Below are 24,382 nucleotides of genomic sequence, written 5' to 3'. Positions count from 1 at the left end.
ATTGAACGTCTTGGAAGGCTTCAGTAGTTTCCAGAACCATTTACCTTACCTATGTTAGCTAAGAAAAAGTACAGAATAACAGGTTGTGCAGCAGCAGTGATGACATCTGAAATGACTAAACTCCTGCAAGTAGCTGGTATCAGAGCCAAGGATGTGAAAATCCTTCTCTTGTGAATCTGGTCAGTCCTGGCAAGATTTTAATGTCCCATGATACAAACTGCAAGGAATTTGGTTTATGAAAATGCATTGGTATGCTTGTGATGAACTGCTGCTTAAATCCTGTTATATATACATGATACAAACTGAAAGGAATTTGGTTTATGAAAATGCATTGGTATGATTGTGGTGATCTGCTGCATAAATCCTGTTATAACTATGAACAACATATTGGAAGAAATGCCAGCGCTGTCAAAGCATCTGTGGGTGCAGCTGTGAGGTTTCGCCAGCAATAGTTACCCCTGTGCAGTGGCTTCATTAGACTTCTGCAGCAAATTTAACACACAAAATCCATATGAGGGAGAGCCGCAAAATTACTGTGCATGGACTACTCAATTTTGTTTTTAGTAAGCTCCTAGCATCAGTGGTCCGCATTTACCACAAGCTTTATTCTCCAGTGAGGGTAATCTGCCCGGTAAGAAAATACAGATCACTTTCTCCAGGTCCAGTGTAACCTTGTCAGACATAAGACAATGCACAATAGACATTTTTTCCTGATCTACTTTTAAAGGATCACACGGGGATCATGTCTGCAGCGTGATCTGGCCAAAACACCACTGCAGGTACCAAGATAGGTCCATTTCTTGATACCTGCAGGTTATCAAGAAATGGACCCAGAGTCTGGCATTTCTAGATTCAGATACACTATGGTTTTGGCAGGAGCTCAGGTAGGAGCACAAAGAAGGTGGCTGGTCAGAGAAGTCTCTAAGCTAAAAAACTTAAGATACTGTGCCCTCAAAACATTCCTCAGCTGTTGCGTGGAGGATGATTGAGGGGATGCTGGGGCTTTGTGGGGCTGGATTTGGGGTTTTCAAAGGAGAGACCATCCATACATGGGCTTGTGAATCGGTTTTACATTGAGCTTTGCATGTTAGGAGACAGGGTTACTCAGAGGGAAATGTGATACCTTATTTATATGCAAGACCCCAATGGCAGCTTTAAGAAAGAATGGTGTGGTGGAGGGTTAGAAGATAATATGGGGAGAAGAAGAGAAGGGGGAGAGTGGAAATTTTAGGGAATTAACAGGAAAATAAATGACACAAAGTTTCTAGGTTGGAGGTAACCGTATTTGCCACATACAGTAGTCCTCATGATTGTATGAGGAGGTTACACCAGTTTCCAAAATCCCAAAACTGACTGCATTCTCAGCTTTTCAAACTGTGAAGTGTCTTCCTGAGGAGAGCAACTAAAGAACAAGTACAAAAGACTACAGATTGTGGTGCAGAGCCAGTGCACTAAAGTAGGCAGGGTAAATGCAAGTAATTTGTTCTCTCAATACATTATATGATCCAGGCACGCCCTGACACACAATCATGTGAGAGTTAGTAGTGGCCCAGGGATTCTCAGCTATAAATGGCTTAAGTGTCCCTGAGAAGCTGTTGATGGCATTGTGGTTACATGTGGTGTTAGGCTGGTGGCCGGAGAAGAGTGAGGGATGATTGAGAGGTTAGCTATAGAGTTAGAGAATGTAGGGGCATTAAACAGGAACTAAAATAGAAGTAGGCTTTAGATAAGAAGAAAGAGAAGAGTTGGGAGTTGAAGTCCTGAAGGCATGGTGAAAGGGCTACACTACGAACTAGAGATGGGAGAAAGGTTAGGGTTGATTGAGTGCAAGAGACAGGAAAGAGTCAGATGTGGCTAAAGCTAGTTCAAGACTTTGCTATCGTGCATGAGAAGATAGGTGTGTTAGACGTGGATAGATATGGTGGAGGTGTTTAGGCAGGACACGGGCTAGTTTTGGTTCCGCCTTTGTTTTTTTTTACCAAAGCTGGTAGTCTTTGTGAAGAACAACTACGTAAATGCATCCATTTTGTTTTCTGGCTACTATCCTACTGAATTCCTGTACTGAGCATTGACATGTTGGTTCTTCCTTTATCAGTGGTCTTCAAACTAAAAAAAACAACAAAAAAACGGGCCTCCCAGAGTTTTTAACAATTATTCTAATACATTTGCAATGTTTAAATATTTCCATATGTTTAACATTTAAACATTGCAGTTAAGATATTAACCATTACCAAACATGCTATTCTGGTTAGCCAGGCCTTAATAAAGTTTGAAAGTATCCAAATTGTGATTATCACTAGTGGTGGGAGGGGGAGGTTTAGGGAATATTTGGAGTCCCTTCATTTTGACACCTACTATATAATATATAAATGACAAAAGGTGTTAGTGATGTCCCATTACAGAGTAGCTTACTGATGCTAATTTTTTCAACTTGAAACAAAGCACTTTCATCTGCATGAGCCTAGCGCCTACCAGTTTGAAGACCTCTGTACTAGATTTAATTCCATTTAACAGGTTTCTGCTTGAATTTACCTAATTTGTGTGCACTATGTCTTAAGCATAATAGCTTCAGTGCTGCCTGTCTGGGGGTAACGCCTGTGTGCTCTGTGGTGATTTGAAAGGTCAACACCATTGCAAGGTGTAGGTGTTGGACACTAAAAGCACTAGGAAGAGGAGCCAAGTCAAAGGGCAGACTGCAAAACATATGGAAGTGTTTACAGCCTGACAGCAAGGCACTTTAAAGCCTTAGTGATGTGAAAGAAAACCTGGGCCTCATTAATATATCCACTACAAGCAAGAGACTGAGTTGAACACTTCATACCCATCACGCTCCGTCCACAACTAAAGCCAGTTTAAAGAAACTCCTTTTTATGTGTTGCTTTAACGCATTGTTGGGCATTTCACAGTGCTCCATTTGGGGTATGTCAGAGACATACTTACTGCTCAGGTGTTTTCCCTCTGATTGCACACAATTCATCATGTTTCTTGAGCTGTATCCTAGATGGTAGATTAGCGATCAAACGAGGGAACCACATTTCAAATGCTGCCCACTTAACTACAATGTGTGATCTTGGGCAAATGTTCTATTCTCCTGGGACTCCAGTCCTTTACCTGTCAAAACTGCTTGCGCTTGGCTAAAGCCTAACGCCTGTGTTCTGCCAAACAGCTCGGCATTTACATACGTGTATGTAACTACTTGAGAACACATTACCATTTTTAAAACATTATTTAAATGGTTTTCTCACTGAGACCTAAAGTTTCCCAGCTTATCCAGTATTTGGGTATCTTTCATAGATTCACATGCCTGAATCATTCCCCGTCGTCAAGATGGGAGTCCCACGGTAAAATACAAAAGCAGTGCCATAAGTAATAAATAGGCTAAAAAGGCAAAAGGCCATATCTTAGTAGCCTATATATGTCCTTTTTCAAAAAAGGACCAAAAGTTGGTTCCAGCCAATAAGCTGCCAGCACCCTCTAGAACACTCCCAGCAGAGGCAAGTTCTCCTCAGATTTTCACCGCACGTCATGTGGAAGGGAGTCACCCTGAGTGCTACTCAGTTTTTTCCTTCTATTCAGCTATTCTAAGAAAATGTCAGACAAGAAAGGCCTCTTCCGCTCTTGCAAGACCTGTGGGAAGGAGAGGGTCCATGTAGATGATCTACATAAAGACTGTATTTATTGCCTTTATCCAAGGCATGAGGTGAAAGACTGTAAAATCTGTCGCACATTTTTTACTAAGACCCTCAAGGACAGAGAGGGATGATTACTTCTCCAGTATTTGGGGTGTCTTTCATAGATTCACATGCCTGAATCATTCCCCGTCGTCGGAGTGGGAGTCCCACGGGACATAGAAAAGCAATAATCATGCATATAATAACAAAAAAACCTTGGTAACCTAAAACCAGGAAGTAAAGTAGCCTAAGGTGCAAGGAAAAACTTCCACACCTATGACTATCACAGTCATTATGTACAGTCCAAACTGCAGCCAATCAGGCGACAGCACCCACCAGAATGTTCTCCTCAGAGGCTCAGGCTCTCAGATTTTCTACCGCACGTCGTGTGAAGGGAGTCTCCCTGAGCTCTGCTCAGTACTTCAGTTTTCTGCTGGTTTTTTGCTTCATGATGTCAACTTCTAAGAGGTCTCTCTTTAGGCCTTGTGAATCCTGTGGAACGCTTCGGCTTTTTCTGAAGTTCCTCACAAGAAGTGTATCTACTGCCTCTATCCAGACCGTGAGGGGATTGTAAGATCTGCAGGACCGTCCCTCAGAAGACCCTCAGGGATAGAGAAGGGCGCCTACTTCTGTGGCTACAGAAGATTAAGGACAAGGATAATCCTTTATCTGAGTTAGAAAGTGCAGCCTCTGGGTCCTCGGTATCCTCCAGAAAGAGGGTGGCTGAAGAAGAATTCTCTTCTCCTGGGGCGAAGGTGTTGAGGAAAGTTCAGCCTTCTAAGGGCTCTGGCCAGTCTTCTTCTACTTCTTCAAAGAAGACTTCTCCACCTTCCAAATCCAAGCCTGTTACGCCCCCGAGGAAATCAGGAAAGTCTCTGGCACCCAAACGATTTCCTGACAAAGAATTACCTCAGGTAAAACTGCCGTCGACGGCTCCTTCGTCGACGGCTCCTTCGTCGACTATTATCATCGTCGACGCTACTTCAACGTCGACTGTTACATTCTCGTCTCCGAAACCTAAGATGCTTATGTCATCGGCTTCATCTCCATCGACGCTGGGCTCCGTGGCTGTTAGACCCATCTCGTTGACGAAGGAGGTGTCATCTCTCGTCGCCGCTCCGTCGACGGTAAGGGCAAAGAAGAGTTCGACTGCTGCGTCGAGGCCCACCTCGTCGACGAAGACTTCCTCATAGACGGCCACCTCGCCGACTAAGACTACCGCGCCATCGACGGCTGTCCCGTCGACAAAAACTGACTCGTCGACGACAAAGATTTCCTCATCGACGAAGATTGCCTCGTCGTCTACCTCCTTGTCGACGAAGATAGCCTCGTCGACGGTTAACATCTCGTCGACGAAAATTGCCTCGTCGTCGAAGACTGCTTCCGCATCAGCCCAAGTATTCTTGCCGCCACCACCACCAGTATCGTCGATGGCACACTCGTCGACGCCTCTTATCTACCTGCACAGATATACAGGTTTGGACTGCAACATCGGCGTCTGCTTCATTTATCCAGCCGTCGACGGCAGCTTCTCTTCTTCAACGTCGTGGCTCCTCTTTGGAAGCCCTATCCCCATTAAAGCTGCCGGAACAACTTTTAGATTCTGAGGAGGAGGATGAGGAGGACGAATCTAGAGAGGATGATAGATTCCGCACTGCAAGGAGTCCATCAGAACTTTATATTAAGTACCAGGATGACTACCAGGAGGAAGATCTAGGTACTGAACCACAACCTCCACCTCCTGTCTCAGTTCCTTCAGCACAAATGCCTTTTGACTTGCTGAACAACTTAAAATATATGTTACAGGACTATTATCGGCGTTTTCCTCCTTCGGAGTCGGCGGAGTCTCTTCCATCTATGCCTATGCCAAGGGTTCCCATACCCTCTTTCCAATCTCCCAGACCACCTTCTCCGCTGCCATCTCGTCATTCACATGACGCAAATACTACTGATGAGGACAGGGAAGAGGGAGAAGTGGATGACCATTCAGTGCTGTCGGAGTGGGACGTATATCAAATCCAAACACCATCCCCAACCGCTCAGGCCCCCGTAGACTCTCCTCCAGTGGATATTGGAAGTTTTCATCTCCTTATGGAGAGAGCAACAAAGAGATTTCTAATCCCAATGGAAGCAAAGAAAGATGACTGCTTCCTTTACGATTCTAAGGACCAACCAAGAAAACAGATTAGGACAATTCCAATTATAGATTTTATTTGGAAAGAAGGCTTAAAGATCATGGCTACACCAAATTCTCTCCCAGCAGTCTTACCACGGTTAGACAAAAAATATAAGGCACCAAGTGACTCACCGGCATGTGCCATCGCCCAGGCAGCGCAGAGACGGGCCAGGAACCCTTCGTCTCCTATATCAGCCCCACCTGACAGGGATGGCAGACGATTGGATGCAATTGGGGAAAAAGGTCTCCACGATGGCGGCGACCACGGTTCGGGCTGCAAACTCCCTAGCCATATTAGGGAGATACGATCGTCAAATGTGGTCCGACATCTCCCCCTACATTAATATGCTGCCGGAGCATTCAAAGTCTGAGGCCTTGAAAATCTTACAAGAGGGGGAATATACCTCGGCTGAAATCATCGATGCAGCCGTGGATGTGGTATCTACTGGCTTTAGGCAATTGGCGGGTGCAGCAGTATTGAGGCGACAAGGTTGGCTGAAGTCAACATCTTTCCATCAAGAGGTCCAAACGAAGATCATCGATATGCCGTTCGATGGAGAGTCTCTGTTTGGACAGCATGTTGATGAAGCCCTTCAGGCTATTAAAAAAGATACAGAGACGGCGAGGTTTCTTGGCAGCCTACAGTTCCGTAAATCTTCTTTCCGTGGTGCCAAAGGACGTGGATTCCTCTCCAACAGGGGAGGTTATAATCAGCAACGTTCTTATCAGTCCTCCCAAACTAGTCAAAGATTCCAAAACTACAGGCAGCAATCTTATGGACAGCGAAGTCATTCTTATTCGCAGTTAAGAAAGACGCAATCCTTTCATGGACGAGAGTCCAATAAAAAACAATGAGGTCAGCCACCTGCCACCATTTCTGCCGTTGCCCCAGATAAAAATTAGAGGAAGAATATCCCACTTCTTTTCGAACTGGTCCAAAATTACTACAGACAAGTGGGTTTTGGATATAGTATCCAGAGGCCATGTTCTGGAATTCACAAAGATTCCCCCAAATTCTCCTCCCAAGGGTCCACCCCCTGCTCATCTCAAGGAGCTTTTTTCCCAAATAAATCTGATGATCCGGAAGGGGACAATCGAAAAAGTCCCTCTGAAAGTAAGTAGGAGACAACAGACGTCAGCATTCATACATGGTACTCTACGTGCAACTCAGTGGTGCGAATAGAGTTGTGACAGAGGCCAAAGGTAATACCTGCTGGTACACAGAAGCTGTTGCAGAAATTTCTGGCTCCAGTCTGACACCTGGATTTAAAATGTGAGGAATCTGTGGTTAGAGAGAGGATCCACCAGGATGAGCATTACCATAGGTATGTCACTTATTCGAATTGCCTTACAGTGTGTCTCGTTTGTGTAAGCCTCATTTAGATGTGGCACTAGAGAAAATGAATATATACAAGGGCACTGGTAAATCCATGAGTGCTCATAAACAGCCCCAGTCTTTTCAGAACAGACAGCCCACTCAACTTGACCTATTCTAAAACTGCCTTTTTTGCAGTCAGCCCTTTGGGTCACAAGTCCAGCACACTCTAACTGTTCAACCCCAAATATTTCAAAAAGGTTTTCAGTTAACTAAGTTGTGACAGAGGCTGCAGTACACATGAGCCTCCTCTGCCTCCAAGCTGTAACTCATCCACATACCCAGTGAGCATACAACACCTCTCAGGAAAGAATGACTGATTACACTGCAGACTGGAGTGTATTAAAAATATACAGATTGGGTGTATTTCTGTAGCATAGATTGTGCTTTGGGTCCATGCGCATATCCTCTGTTATTACCTATTACTGTGCAAGGGAGCAATGGAGTATGTACCAGTACGTAAAAGCTATCAATGAGTATTCACCATATTCTTCCTTATACTATATAAAAGACAGGACTCTACGTCCTGCAATCGAGCTACGTATTCTCAGAACTTAGCTGTAGATCAACGATTTCAAAATGACAGAGCAGCAAGTCATTCTGCTCATGTAGGAAGGGGACTTCTCCAGTATTGAATCTTTAATAGATTCACATGCTTGTATCTTTCCCCGTCGTCATGGTGGGAGTCTCACGGTAAATGAAATACATAGCCGTAAAAAAAAAAAAAGGCCTAGATACCATAGATAAGCATAGACTTTGGTAGCCCAATATCATCATTATGTGATCCAAATGCCAGCCAATGAGGCGCCAGCCCTGAGATCACACTCCCCAGCAGAGCCACTATACCTCAGATTTCCAACCATCTTCGTGTGAGGAGTCTCCCTGAGCTTTGCTCAGTTTGTTTCCTTGATTGAACTTTTGACCGGTACTTGCAGCTTTTCCTCTGGATCGGAGTTATTGTTTCTTCTTCAACTTAACATCAAGATGTCTGAAGGCTCTAAAAAGAGACTGTTCAGACCATGTAGGTCCTGTGGGAAGGCCAGATTGTTTTCGGAGGACCCCCACAAGGATTGTTTATACTGCCTCAATCCAAATCACGTCCCTAAGATGTGCAAACATTGCAGAACCTTTTCAGCTAAAACTCTTAAGGATAGAGAGGCACGGCTACTATTGTGGCTTCAGAAGAAAAAAGCCACTTCAGATTCTGAATCTGAGGGTGATTCTAAGGTTCACACCTCTTCTAAACTCAAAGGGGGAGATTCTGAAGCAAAAACTGATCTAAAAAACAGAAGATCGGAAAATCTAGAGAGTCATCTTCGTCTTCCCTGCCTCATACTCCTGTCAAGAAGTCCTCCGAGACGAGGGCTCCGTCGTCGGATCCGTCGACGAAGAAAGGAGTTTCGTCTTCAAATTCGCCGGCGAAGGCGTCGATGACGACAGCTACAACAACAACATTGTCGACGGCATCGTCGACGGCTAGCATGCAGACGATACCATCGACGGTTGCCTCGTCGATGATGGGTGTGAAGACAACGATGCCGTCGACGACTGTTTTTCCACCATCGTTGACGATCTTGTCGACAATAGTTCCATCGACGACAACTTTTAGTCTGAAGAGGAAAGTCCATTTGGTGTCTCAGTTAAAAATCAAAGGCCAGGATACGGATGAGGAGGAATACCAAGAAGTACAGGAGGATTTCTCTTTTAAAGATCATCCCCTGACTAGTTCAAAATGTTATGAGTCTTTTCAAGACACCTATGATTACGAGGAGGAGGAAGATAATGCACCTGGTATCAGACAGGAGTCTGTCTCCATGCCTCTTTCGTTGGTATCGGACCTAAGGAGCATGATTAATGACTACTATCGCCGTTTCCCTGACGCTTACACCTTTTCAAAGGAAGATACACATAAACAACAACCTGTTGTGCAGGCTCCAGTTAAACAACCTCCAGTTAAACAACCTCCACCGCCCTTGCAGAAGGTTCTCACGCCAAAAGTCATTACCATCAGGGATGACTTAGTTGACAGTGAGGTTGAAGACCAACCAGAGGAAGGTGAACTAAGTCAGGATGATCCTGTGGGTGATGAATGGGACTAGTACGTTGTTCCTTCCCCTCCATCGCTGTCTCCATTCCTGGCAACATCTCCACTGGAGGACATTCTGTTTTTCCATGAGCTCATGGAAATGGCTTCTAAAAGGTTTTAACTTCCTCTACCAGTTAAGGAAACTGAATGTTTCCTTTATGATTTTAAAGAGTCGTCTGGAAAATCTGTAAGAACAATCCCCATGGTAAAACATATATGGGATGAGGAATTGAAAATTATTAAACATCCCGCTTCTGTCGCAGCCATAGTACCCAGAATAGAGAAAAAATTACGGGCTCTGGATTCTGCACCAGCATGTCTGATTGGACATTCCCGTCCAGAGTCCTTGATGATGCAGGCTGCGCAACGACGTTCGAAGAATCCATCATCTACCTGTTCAGCTCCTCCTGACAAGGAAGGAAGGAAACTGGATGGTACTGGTAAACGTTTTGCACTTATGGCGGCAACTTCTATTACGCTGGCAATAATTAGCCGTTTTTAACAGGCAGATGTTATTGGATTTAGCTCCTCTTTTGTCGCATCTGCCGGAGGACAAAAAGGAAGAAGCTACTCTAATATTGCAGGATGGAGCTAGAGCAGCCTTGTAATCCATAGACATAGCTATGGATATATCAGCGGTGGCGTTCAGACAAATGGCAGGGGGCGTAGCACTCCGCAGACAAGGGTGGCTTTAAGGCTACTTCATTCAGGCCGGAAGTGCAGACTTAAATAGTGGACATGCCCTTTGACGGAGAAAATCTATTTGGCAGTCACTTGGATGATGCTCTGCAAGATATTAAGAAGGATACAGGTACGGCGAGGGCATTGGGTTCAATACAGCAGGGCAGATTTGATTCCTTTCGGGGCAGATGATCAAGAGGACACTTTCAGCAAAGCTCGTCCTACCAATCCAATAGATATCAACCCTACCATCAACAAGGGGTATCATCAATATTCAAATTCACAACAATTTCGATCATCAAATTTGTCTGACCAACAGCAGTCCAGACGAAAACCTTCAAGAGGAAAATTACAGGACACTAATCGAAGACACAGTCCCAAGGCGCCAACCACCTCGTCCTTCCACAGCCTCCATCAGACCCATTATCTCTCATCCTTTCTCTATCAATGGCTGTCTGTAACATCAGACAGATGAGTGTTAGACATCATTCGTCAGGGTCACACCCTAGAGTTCCTTTGCAAACCGCCAGATAGTCCTCCCGTTCGCAGAAAACAGCAACACCTCTCGGCCCTCAGGGTGGAAGTTCTGACCCATTTGGTAAAAGGAGCGATAGAGGAAGTCCCTCTTCAACAGCGAGGGAAAGGATTCTACTCGCATTTTTTCCTTATACGAAAAAAGCAATCAAACAAATGCAGACAGGTAATGGATCTCAGAGGCTTAAACAAATTCATCAAGAAGCAATCTTTCTGTATGCTATCCCTTCATGAAATTCTGATGATGCTAAGAAAAGGAGATATGACATCATTAGATTTATTAGATGCATACTTCCATATTCCAATACATGTACGTCACAGACTGTATCTCAGATTCGCGGTTGCGGGGCGCCACTACTATCAATTTATTAGAGCTAAAGGCAGTGTTCTTGGGCCTTCAAGCCTTTCTCCCCAGAATCCATGATTCTCCAGTTCTTCTCAGAACGGACAGTACAACAACGATGTTTTATTTAATAAAACAGGAAGGAACAAAATCAAAGCCACTTTCAAAGCAATCACAAGAAATCTGTAATTGGCTTCTGCTGCACAAGATCTCTCTCCAAGTTCAGCATGTTCCAGGAATACTCAACATAAGAGCGGATTCCCTAAGCAGATCAGCAAGTGTTTTTCATGAATGGGAACTGAATCAGGATCAGCTCATTTGAATTTTTCGCTTATGGTGCACTCGAGGTCTGGATCTGTTTGCCAATCGCAACAACAAGAAGTGCAAACAGTTTGCAAGCAGATTCCCTCAGCCAGGTTCTTGGGGGAATGCTCTTCATCTCTGTTGGACGGGGATGTTCGCTTATGCATTTCCCCCATTTCTGCTGATTCCGAAGGTGCTACAAAAAATGAAATGGGAGCCGTGTCATTTGATTCTAATAGCCCTGGCATGGCCGAGACAGTTCTGGTTCTCTGAGCTTCTCCACTTATCAGTAGCTCCCAGGGTTCGGTTTCCTCTACTCCAGGATTTGATCTCTATGAACAGGGGACAAGTTCTTCATCTCCAGTTGACCTCGCTGAACTTGTCGGCATGGAACCTCATGAGCACGAATTTCACTCCTTACAGATTGATCATGAATGCCGGGGTATCCCCTCTCACTCTTGTGCAGTTTCTACAAATAAAACCTATGTAGCAAATTGGAAGAGGTTTTGCTAGTGGTGTGTGACAGTCTCTTCACCCCTTACACGCTTCTCCAGAGCAGTTTCTCCCTTATTTGTTGCATCTTGCCAAGACCGGTCTTTCTCGTTCATCAAAGTACATTTGGCTGCCATTTCAAGGTATCGCAGGAAGCCAGATCATCCATCTGTTTGGTCAGAGAGAGGGATAAAAGAGTTCTTAAAGGGATTATTCAGAGTTTTCCCTCCGATTAGACGTCCATCAATTCTATGGCAATTGAATACAGTCTTGGCACAACTCATGAAACCACCCTTCGAACCAATTCACAAAGCTGACCTGCAGTTTGTAGCTTGGAAAGTGGCTCTCCTACTAGCTCCGACGTCAGCTAGAAGAGTGTGATATTCGGCTTTTTCCATCACAGAGCCTTTCCTTCGGTTCAAAACTGACACGGTGATCTTACGAACAAACCCTAAATTCATTCCGAAAGTCCGTTCAGATTTTCATCTCAATTAACCTATGACCCATCGTCTGCAGCAGAAAAATCTTAGCATACACCGGATGTCAAGAGGTGTTTAAAATTTTATATTGATAAGACAAAGTCCTTTTGAAAGAGAAGTCAGTCAATAGCTTTTGCTGGTCCCAGGAAAGGTTTGGCTTTGTGAAGAACTAGCATATCCAGGTGGATAACTTAAGCCATTACTTTATGTCACAAGAAAGCCGGAAATCCTTTGCGCTCAAAGGTACGAGCTCACTCAACCAGAAAAATGGCGACTTCGACTGCATTGTTTGCGGGAGTATCACTCCTGGATATTTGCAGAGCGGCAACGTGGAAGAATGCCCACACGTTTACCAAGCACTACTGTCTGGACACAGCTTGTAAAGCAAATTCAGCAGTGGGACAAGCAGTGCTGCGTCATCTGTTTCATTAAGGTATTTACCTAACAATGTTTTGGTCTAAAGAAGATGACTCTTTGTTGATGGTCATATCTTTTCCTAAAATGTTGTTTTGAATATTTTTCTTACTATATGCCATTGAATTTTATGTAGTATTTGATGTTATGATACAGGTTGAAACACGCATCCTATTCTATTTTCTAGAGAATGTTGCTTAGCCTTACAAATAGGAAGCAGAGCCTGATTCAGAGAAGTGCTCTCCTGGAAACACTTCCTTGTAAGTGTACTGCCTTCTATTCTGATACAAGCATGTGAATCTATGAAAGATTCAATACTGGAGAAGAAACAAGTTACTTACCTGTACACTGTGGTTCTCCAGTATTGATATCTTTCATAGATTCACATTCGACCCGCCCACATCCCCGTTTCACAGGCGGACTACTTTTATCTCTGATTACTTCCTTGGCTCTCTCTCTGGGATGGAAATCTGAGGTATGGTGGCTCTGCTGGGGAATGTGATCTCAGGTCTGGTGTCTCATTGGCTGGCATTTGGACCACATAATGATGATATTGGGCTACCAAAGCCTATGCTTATCTATGGCATCTATGCAGTTTTTTCTTTTTACTGCTATATATTTCATTTACCGTGAGATTACCACCATGACGACGGGGAAGATACAAGCATGTGAATCTATGAAAGATATCAATACTGGAGAACCATAGTGTACAGGTAGGTAACTTGTTTCTTCTTGGCAGCAGTCGGCCTGAAGGATGCTTACTTTCATATCCCTTTCAAGTCATTGCAGTTGCTGAGATTCAAGTCTAATGATTCACCCTTGAGCATGCAATTTGCTCCCTGTGTTGACGAAATGCCTTGCAGACATGGCTACATTCTGCTAGGGAGTTTGTTTACCCCTAGATAACTGACTGGTTATCAGGAAAACAGCCCAACAGTGCTTATCTCAAACAAAGACAACCGTATCCCTACTTTACAGTCTAGGGTTTTCGTCAGTGCAAAAATATCCCCTCTGCAGGTCCACATCTATTTTAAAGCAACCCTCAGTACTGAGTTGTCTCAAGTCTTTCCCCACAGCAGAGTGAGTACAGGCATTTCAGAGACCGATTCACATTTTCGAGATGTCAGTCTGACAGTGAGAATGGTGATACAGTTATTGACAGGATGGCTTCCTGTAAAGAACTGGTTACCAAGACACACCTACAAATGTAATAGTTGCATGAGTTTCTAACATCACAGTCAACACTGGCATTTGGTAAATAGGAAGATCTTGTTTTGTCACCTCAGGTAAAGCACTCACTTCTTTGTTGGAACACACAATGTCACAATACGATGACATTCTGCTGATTCCGGTTCTTACATATCTGACAAGGAAAGTCCCAAACTTTACCTAAAAATCCAAACAAAAGCAATGGAAAAAAATCCTCTTGATAGGCTGGTCAGGCACATTTCTTTTCATTTCCACCGATTCCACCTGTAATCATAAAGCTGATGTACTCCAAATTAAAGATGATTTTCACTGAATTACAACACTAATTGTGCCTAACAGACCTCCTGTTCATGTTAGATTCATGTAGATCGGATTAATAAAAGATTTATTGAATGATATCACAAACTTGTGTCCTACTAAAATCTAACCTTCACCTCATTGCTAATTGTACCAAGTCCATGAAGGAGCTACTGTTCCAATGCACAAAGCCTGCCTTTATCACTTATTGTGAAAGACAGCATCCTTTGATTGATGAAGTTCATCAGCCCTTGTAAGGGCCACCTAAGCAAGGTGAGGAACGCATCTTATTGTTGTGCTTACTACAAGAATTCTCATTACCTAAATCTCAAATGTTTGTCAGAGGCTCATAGGATAATGTTTTTAGATTACAATTAAGCCTTTTACTGTTGAAAATATTTTGCTATTGTGGAAACAAACTCATCACAGGCTGAGCAAACCACCTGGCACTTGCACCAACCAGCGATGAGTCTATCAAGCCACAGCTGCATAAGCTAGGCCTGGAGACTTTAAGCAACCTTTACCCCGCAGGTGAATTTATATCCCTGTAGGCCCGCACCCAATGCACATCATTAGGAATGCTTCTATACTATAGATTGTGCAGCGCATGTAGGGCCACACACAGCACATTTCCCCACGAACCGGCACCCCTGACAGCGTTCGATTGCGTGCTAGGTTCCTCATCCCCTAAATGGCTGATTACACACCTGTGTGCTATCATGCAAGAAAAGCCCCTGTGAGAGCTCTCGGGTCATTATTGCGATGGCGGGTGGATTCAGGTGATGTTCTCACAGATGGGAAAAGGAGGTATTGTTACTCCCAAACTAGCATGCTGTCGCCCAAGTATCGGTTGAGGCTGTTACACATACAATTCCTACACCGCACCTAGATGGGCTTAATCCTGGAGGTGCAATGCGAGTGCTGCAGGGCTGAGGGAGCGGAGTTTCCTACACCTTGCATGGAGCTGTGGCTGGCTAGCTGTATACTGGGATGCGGTTCTTACCTATGTAATAAATCATAGAGTCCAGTGCCCCAAACTCCACTCACAACCCTCCTGGGCTAAGTAAAGGATGCCCCGGCTGGCACCCACCACCTTACTACCATGCTGCTGCTTTTTGGTAAGAGAAGTGAAGCGATGCATTGGGTAACGCGAACAAGCCCTAAACCTGATGAATGGCTGAAGGACTTGGCATACTGCCAAGAACGATTGAACTACTGGACACTAATTCCGGTGAGCGCTCACCCCAAAGGCATTTGGAGCCTGCCTAACATTCCTAGCAGCCAGAACAATTCAATCTCCGACAACATTGTAACTGATGCCATATTCCCTTGTACTCTCCGGCAAGGCTACACGCTTTTTGCACTGGAAAGCTGATGTACTATTTGCCTATCATATTACTGAATGTTATGTTGAACTTCATATGTATTCATGGAGAGATTTCTTGTATTAGTATTTTTCCTCCCTGTTTTTCTCTCTCCCTTTTAATTGTTGTATGTTCTTTAAAAGTCAATAAAGAGAGTACTTAAAAAGACAAATCATGGGCTGAGCAATGGTGCCCATTTATAGCACCTGTCTGGTTTTATGTTTGGCCTACCATAAGCGTTATTTGTTTTAAAATCACCATATCACACTCATCAGTAATGTTCCTACAACGTAGCTCAACTTGTTCAGATTGTTATCTTCTCCACTTTGCAAGGCCAAGCTACAGGGATTATGAGCTTTGCACCCATGACAGTTTGTGCTGTTGTGTATCAGCAGGCTGTGCATGCATAATAATATATACTTGTTGCATTTGATATTTCCTTTTAATTATGTACATACATTAAACTGATGCATCTTTGTTTGAGGAATTGTTTCCTCCTAATGCAAAAGTGGCAGTACTCTTGAGAGAAATCTTATCTAAACTGACTGTGGCCACTGCTTTGAGATTATCTAGATAGGAAAGACATTTAACTTTACAAAGTTGTTTTAGGAATCACACAGATTATCATTTGACTTGAGCATGGTGTGTTGTGAGAGTTGTAATTGTAAGGCAGTCGCTCGTACATTAATTTTCTGTGTCCAATAATTTCTTGTATCCCTCTCACATGTTTTAGAGTACGGGATACCCACGTCCGTTGACTTTATTGGATGTGATCCGGCGCATGGAGTAGCATCATTTAACACTGGCAATACAGTTATATATGACTTGGAGACCTCACAGTCCATAGTGACCCTGTCATCATCGCTGGACGCCAGTAAGCATTTATTTGTTTCATATCTGTTGTCTCAGCTCTGGTCTTGGGGTGGGTCAATGCTCTGGGAGGTGAGACGGGCAAGGCAAGATTTAACCCAAAATGTGTGGTGTATATGTATTGTGTGGAGCACAAGCATTGTCTCATAACTCCAGCAAATTGTTTGTTCTTGGTAAAACATCTAAGGCGGCACACTCTGTTCATTGTATCTACATGATCTAGTGATCATGTTTTGACCACTATGTTTGATTTTTTTGATCCCTTTACTTCAGTATTTTAATGTCTATAAACTGTAAAGTACTTGTAAAACGTTTTATAATTTGAAATCTACAAGTTCATTGAATGTGTAGCTTTAGATACCCATGCTGTGTACACTCCTGTCACCTAGTCTTGTGCTCGGATGTGTTCAATTTCTTTTTCTTCGAAGAAGACTTCGAGTCACGAGGTTTAGTGAGTCTACCTATTCATGGTAAAGGACATATACTCCATTGCGAGATTGTTTTTTGGGCGGGGGGGGTTTGGGGGCGCGTTCCCCCCCACCGTCAGGTTCGGGTGTGTCGGACGGAGATATGGTTCAGCGCCTCTCTGTGTTAGTCTTCGGTTACCCTAAAACTTCTCCATACACGTGACCTTTGTTGGGCTCGATGACCCGGTTCTTCTCGACGACCCTTTGGGACCTGCTTCCAAGAGGTCCTTCAACCTCCATCTTCAGTTCTCAAGAATGCAGTCATCGCAATGCAAAGGACACCTATGCGTAGGTTGTGTTGGCTGCAGATACACATGCTATGCACACTCCTGCAATCTAGTTCTGGGCTCCGGCTTTACAAGTTCTTTATCTCGAGGAAGTCTTTTTCCCGCTGGTGTGATGTCAAGTCTCCACCTCCTCCAGGGAATGCGCATGTCCAATGGCGGTTTTGTTAGATCGATTTTTTTTTTTTTTTCCCTCCTTCGGGTTCAGATGGATTGCACCAGAACACCGTGCAGCTTCGACTCCTTCGCGGCCCGTGGATGCCCAACGGCTCATACTGGCCTCTACTCTTCGAACGTGACTTGTGGATCCGAGTTCTTCAGCAAAACCCAGCTCCCTCCCAGGACCTGTCGAGAATGTTCATCTCTGGGTAATGGAGGGTAAAAATGTCAGTCTTTTTCATATAAGCCCTCCATGCGGGGCTAAATATGCAGTTCTAGGCATGTGAGCTGTAGATCACATGCTGTGCATAGCCCGCCATCTGGTATTGAGTTCAGATGTTTGCACTTTGTTTTTGTTCGAAGAAGTCTTTCCAGTCACAAGGTAGGTGACTCCTCCTTTCGGTGATAGTGCGGATGAGCATCAGCTCCATCGTTAGATTGTTTTTTTTCTGCCATCGGGTTCGTATGTGTATGTGTATTGGTTCGGCACCGTTTCTTGGACCCCTTCGACGCGCATTCCACTATCCTCGATGGTGTTATCGATCGCTGTTAACCATTGTTCGTGTATCTCCTCAACTCAAAGCAACTTCGATCGGAAAAATCATTGCGGTCCGTCAGGCCTACCCGCCCCATCAGCGTCAGCAGTCGATGGAACGGACTCCTTTAAAGTTCTGCCCCGAATGTTGTGCTAAGTTTCCACGCACCGACTAGCACGAAGTGTGCAACCTCTGCCTGTCCCTAGAACACAACTAGAAAGGCTGCGAGGCGTGCCGATCGTTTCGATCAAAGAAAATGCTTCGTGACTGTCCAGCTCGACGTTACAAGATGCAACACCAAAGCGGCTCGGCACCAGACATCTTCGGCGAAGACTCCGACACAGAACATCACGCTCAAGGAGCCGAGGAACCAGAACATGTGTTCGAAGCCGACTCCGACATGGAAGAGGAGGAGCAGGTTACTCCGGGTCAACGTACCCTGAGTAAAGATACGCTCTTGCCTCCCATCCCCACAGACAAAGAAAAAGGCTCCGGTCCCTCCTCTGCCTTCGGGCCAAGGTCGGCACCGACAAAATGTTTCCGATGCCCCGCCCTCGGACTCGGCTCCGAAACACAAAGACAAGCCTCCGGGTCAGGCACGAGCCTCTTCCATATCAGTGCTGAACCGATAACTTAAGCACCAAAATCGAAACATCTCCTGGTAACAATTCCACCGTTACCGAAGAATCCACCTTCCGCACCAAAAGGCTCGGAGTCGAAACCTTCGACGCTGAAACCGGCGAGTAAGGAAAAAGACATTCCGTCTAAAGAGCCTCGGTCTGATGCTCCAAAGCAGGAAATACTAGTTATACACCCTGATACAGGACTTATCCATGCCACCCTTCCAAAGAAACGTAAAATAGACCAGCCAGAGGGTTACCACATTCCTCTCAAAAGGAAAACTGTGGGTACTAACCCTTCTCCCCCTTGCATTCCACCTACGTCTCCCACTGATCCCAATTTACTTATTACACCTTCGAATTCACCACCAACACCACTATCACCTGACCCACAGGAAGACGGGGATGGTGCGGATGGAGATGAGGATCAGTATAGGCCACAAGACATCGACCAATTGGAGGATTATCATACTGACCCCATTACAGATAATGACCCTGATCTGTATCCGTCTAGACCCTCCCAACCTGATGGTAACATTGGATATGTTGAGCTTCTTAAATGGGCTGCTCCCCAGGTGGAGCTCCATGAAGAGACGTTAGAAGATGATTTCCTCTTTGAGGCCCTTACTTTCTCTCAAAGAGCCACTCGTACATTGGCAATGCTTAAGGGCATGTTAAAACACACAGATGACATATTTAAAGATCCTGTGAGGGCAAGCATTATTACACCTAGGGTGGAGAAAAAATATAAGCCTGACCATACTTATATCAGAGGTCAGTTGCCCTTAGACTCGCTTGTGGTTACAAACGCTCGCAAGAGGGATAACTCGCAGACCACAGGTGAAGCTCCTTCTTTCGATAAGGAATCTAAACTCATTGATGCCTCTGGCAAAACAGTGGCTTCACAAGAGCCAATCATTGGTGCATTGCCAATGCTCAAGCTTTGCTGGCCCGCTACGATAGGGCTCATTACGATGAGTTGAAAAAACACATGTAATCTCTGCCTGATGAACAGAAAACTAGGGCTAATGATCTTATCCAAGAAGGTAAACTCATCACTAATAAATCTATCAGGTGTGCCCTAGACGCTGTTCACACCGCAGCCCGTGCAGTAAATACTAGCGAACTCCTCCGCAGGCATGCTTGGTTGAGAATCTCCGGATTCAAGCCTGAGGTGCAAACCTCCATTCTCAACCAACCATTAGATAAGGAACATCTCTTAGGCTCAGCGGTTGATACCTCGCTAAAGAAAATTAAGAAAGAAACGGAGGTCGCAAAGTCCATGGGGGCTTTGCAATTACTTACCAATAGGGATTCCTTTCGCCGCTCCTTTCACAGGGATGGTTCCAAAAATGTATCCACCGAAAATCCCTCCTCCTCCTCTTACAAGGGCAATAACCAATCCCCCTCATCAAGAGGTTATTTCAGAGGAGGTTTTAGAGGAAACAACGGCAAGGGAGGAGGCAGAGGTAACTCCACCCGCACTTCCGCCGCAAACAAACAGTGACTTCTGTTACCCCCAATCATTCCACTTCTGTCGGGGGATGTCTCTCCCAATTCCTACCTGTCTGGAATTCAATCATCTCAGACAAGTGGGTACTACAAATTATCAACTATGGTCACTGTCTGGACACTCCTCCCAAATATTCCTCCAAGATCACATGCAATGTCACAAGAGCATCTTACTCTTCTGAGGAAAGAGGTTCTCTCTCAGTTAGAAAAACATGCTATAGAGCCAGTCCCATTGCAGTACCAAGGGACTGGAGTGTACTCCCTGTACTTCCTAATTCCCAAAAAGGACGGCTCTCTCAGGCCTATATTAGACCTCAGAGAACTAAATCTGTGCATTGTCGGACCACTTTCACATGGTCACGCTCCAACAAGTACTTCCACTCCTTCAGGAAGGCGACTTTCTGTCTACCCTGGACTTAAAGGACGCCTATTTCCATATTCTCATTCACCTGACTCACCAAAAATACCTCAGGTTTCTGGTAGATGGCCAACATTATCAATTAAAGGTCCTCCCATTCGGAGTAACTACCGCACCCAGGGTTTTCACAAAATGCCTGACAGTAGTCGCGGCTCATCTAAGAAGACAGCACATCCATATCTTCCCTTAACTAGACGACTGGCTCATAAAAGCCAGCTCGCAGCAAAGCTGCCTACGACACAGTTCGAAAAATAGTGCAATTACTTCACCACCGTGGGTTTACTGTGAACCTTACCAAGTCCCATACTCAACCATCCAAAATACAAGTGTATTTAGGAGCCACAATAGACGCTCACAAAGCTCTAGCGTGTCCCAACCCAGTCAGAATCTGCAACATGCAGACTCTAATCTCTGTTTCAGCCCAACACTCATTATCAGCTTGAGTGTTTATGCAATTGCTAGGAATTATGGTGTCCTGCATCTTACGCAAGACTCCAAATGCGCCCCCTTCAAGAGTGCTTAGCATGTCAGTGGAACCAGGCTCAAGGTCAGTTATCAGATCTATTGTTGGAGGACGGCCGCACCCATCGCTTTCTGCAGTGTTGGAATACACGAACCCTTTCAAAGAGGTGGCCCTTCATCGACCAGGTTCCACAGATAGTGCTAACAGAGGCATCGATCACTGGCTGGTGTGCTCACCTCCACAAGTATACTATTCAGGGCATATGGACTCTGCAACAAAAGCAACTCCACATAAACCATCTCGAGCTGCTTGCAATTTTTCTAGCGCTCAAAGCATTTCGACTTCATCTAGTAGGCAAAGCGTTCCTGATTTGCACAGACAACATGACAGCAATGTCCTACTTACAAAAACAGGGGGATCACACACTCTCCAGCTATCGCAATTAGCTCAGAACATCTGGAGATGGGCCATAACTCACAAAATATATCTCCTTGCAGAACACCTTCCAGGAGGAAACAACCAGATTGCAGATCTGCTCGTTAATCAACGACAACATATGCACGAATGGGAACTCCACCCTCAAGTTCTCCTCCCATTCTTTCAAATGTCAGGCTTCCCAGAGATAGATCTGTTCGCCACACATCAACGCAAAATGCTCAAGCTTCGCGTCCAGGTACCCACACCCATTGTACAAAGGCAATGCACTATGGATGAACTGGTCAGGGATATTTGCTTACCCTTTTCCGACTCTCCCACTCATTCCATTAGTTATTCGGAAGCTCATACAGCAGTCCATGACACTAATCCTAGTTGCTCCTACTACATTGGCCCATCGACCTTGGTTCACAACCCTGTTGGAGTTATCAGTAGTTCCTCATCAAAAACCACACCTCACTCCCAATCGCCTCACTCGGAGCCATGGTGAGATAAGGCATCCAGATCCCAGCTATCTCAACCTTGTCATCTGGCACCTGAAATCTTAGTTTGGCTACCTCCATCTTCCCCCAGATTGCATGAATATCATCAAAAAGGCTAGACGCCCTACTATAAGAGCATGCTATGCAGCAAAATGGAAGCGGTTTGTGATATACTGTAATAACAATCAAATCAATCCGCTGGATGCTTCAATCCAAAACCTCATTTGCTATCTGTTACATCTACAGCGTTTCACTTTAGCGTACACATCTATACACTTACATCTTGCTGCAATAGCCGCATATCTGCAGAACAGACATCTGTCTCTTTTCAGGGTTCCTGTTACTAAAGCATTTATGGAAGGACTTGAGTCATTCCCCCAAGGCTTCCACCTTCTCCAATGTGGAATCTCAACATCCTCCTTACCAAACTCATGGGTCCACCTTTTGAGCCATTTCACAGATGTGAACTACAATTTCTCACTTGGAAGGTAGCTTTCCTTATAGCCATCACATCTCTGAGGAGAGTGGGTGAGCTTCAGGCACAACCATAGAGGAACCATTTTTACGAATACACCAAAACAAAGTGGTTCTTAGGACTAACCCCAAATTCCTATCTAAAGTAATTTCTGCCTTTCATATCAACCAATGTGTTGAGTTGCCTGTGTTCTTCCCTCAACCAGATTCCGTCCAGAACGCGCTCTTCACACTCTAGATGTGAAAAGAGCATTACTATACTACATTGAAAGGACAAAACCTTTCCGTAACACCAAGCAACTCTTTGTTGCTTTTGCTCCACCACAAAGGCAATCCTATATCGAAATCGGGTATTGCATGGTGGACAGTCAAGTGCATTCAAACGTGTTACGATAAAGCGAAACGCACATTCTCCCTAGAGCACACTCCACTCGCAAACTAGGGGCCTCTATATCATTTTTAGGAAACATAACCATCGATCACATCTGCAAAGCTGCCACATGGTCTACACCACAAACATTCACAAAACACTACTGTGTAGATGTATTAGCTAGACAACAAGCTAGTGTGGGCCAAGCAGTTTAAGTACATTATTTCAGACGGCTGCAACAGCTACAAGTTAGCAACTGCTTTGGGAGTTACTGCTATATAGTCTATGTACAGCATGTGATCTACAGCTCACATGCCTCGAACGGAAAATGCTACTTACCACAGTATGCATCTGTTCTTGGCATGTAGAGCTGTAGACTCACATGCGCCCACCCAGCTTCACGGGTACCTGTACCTGTTGCAGTAATATCTTACTTAGATACAATTTACATGGACATCTCTCTTAACTACTTTTACTACTCCATCATCACCCTCTGCAGCAAAACAATCTAACAATGGAGCCGACGCCCATGCGCACTATCACCGAAAGGAGGAGTTGCCTACCTCGTGACTGGAAAGACTTCTTCGAACAAAGTGCAAACATCCGGACCCAACACCAGATAGCCGGCTATGCATAGCATGTGAATCTACAACTGCATGCCAAGAACAGATGCATACTGTGGTAAGTAGCATTTTCCTTCTCATACACACACGTCTGCCGTCTCTGTTGCCAGAACATAAGGAACAGAACTGCTCAGCCTGTTCAAAAATAAAAAGATACTTTGGGCCAGAGGAGATCACCGACTAGCCGATACTAATATGGTGGCGGAAGGCAGATTTTCACCAAAAGAGGAACAGCTTCAAACCCTTGCACAAGAAGAAGGCGATGCACCTGTATAAGGGGACACCATCATAAACAGTCTGCACTACATCAACTCTTCCAAGTCTCCAGCCAGCAAGAAGACGAGGAATCTGTCTTGCTGGTCATAGAATCCGCACACGAACGTAGACCTTCGGGGCTGGGGCATAGTATTAGTACAATGATGAGGGCTACAAGGCCCACCCCACATACAGAAGGTAATCTTACAGTATCGCCTAGGTGGGTAACAACCTTTAGGTTCTGGCCCGAGAGTATGGCTCAAAGCCAAGACAGGACAAGTCTATACTCAATCCTGATTGGGGCACAGGCATTGAGCAGAAACATAGCAGCACTTGGTGCCAGAGAAGCCATCAACTCCTTCACGCAAGACTACACCAACACCTCTCCATCCTCTGGCACAGGCAAAGCCATCGGAGCCGAGCCAACGCACGGTGTCGATACACACCTTTATTGGAGCCAAGACACACATCAACTCTAAGGTATCGGAGCACAGTCGCACTTCAACTCTGAAAATGCCTTCGGCATCGACCACTTTGACACCAACACCTCACACCTCTATTGAGGCAAGGAAAAAACAAACTGATAAAGACATGGTGCCAACACAGCCAAAAAGAATTGACCTTTGAGTGGGAAGGGAATGATTTTGAAAAACTTCATGAAATCATGCCTCAAATGCACCAAACAAGAGAAGAACCTTTACCAGAAATATCTCGAAAAAGGCAGGACACTGACACGCCTCATTGCCCCCGGGTACCTAGCCCACCCGGGGGCTTGAAGGAAACGAAGCGCGGGAGCCCGTGCTTAGTTTTACTTGGGGTGTAGGGGCTGAATTCCTGGATCCAGCTTGAATCCCACTAAAAAAATTTGAAAAAATGATTTTGCTGGCCCTGGGGGTAACTGTAGCACTCCCCTGAGTAGGCCTAGGGGCCAGGGTGTTTCTACCCTGCCCCCTTTTCTTGTTTTTTCACATTTTTTACCTTTTTTTTATT

The 24,382-nt window shown here is 44.9% G+C and overlaps 1 protein-coding gene across 3 annotated transcripts in view; it reads left to right on the top strand.

Annotated features, from left to right (window-relative positions):
- Positions 1–24,382, top strand: part of STRN3 (striatin 3) — a 900,588-nt gene that overhangs the window by 738,724 nt on the left and 137,482 nt on the right. For all 3 annotated transcript variants that reach the window (XM_085627373.1, XM_085627372.1, XM_085627371.1), the window contains one exon: positions 16,158–16,298. In XM_085627373.1, the coding sequence (XP_085483499.1) occupies positions 16,158–16,298 (141 nt within the window). The remainder of the gene's footprint in view (positions 1–16,157; positions 16,299–24,382) is intronic.

Source organism: Triturus cristatus, chromosome 9, assembly GCF_964204655.1.
Source record: "Triturus cristatus chromosome 9, aTriCri1.1, whole genome shotgun sequence".
Classification (NCBI taxonomy): Eukaryota; Metazoa; Chordata; class Amphibia; order Caudata; family Salamandridae; genus Triturus; species Triturus cristatus.
Note: the sequence above shows the minus strand (reverse complement) of the source record. Positions and strands in the feature narration are given on the sequence as shown.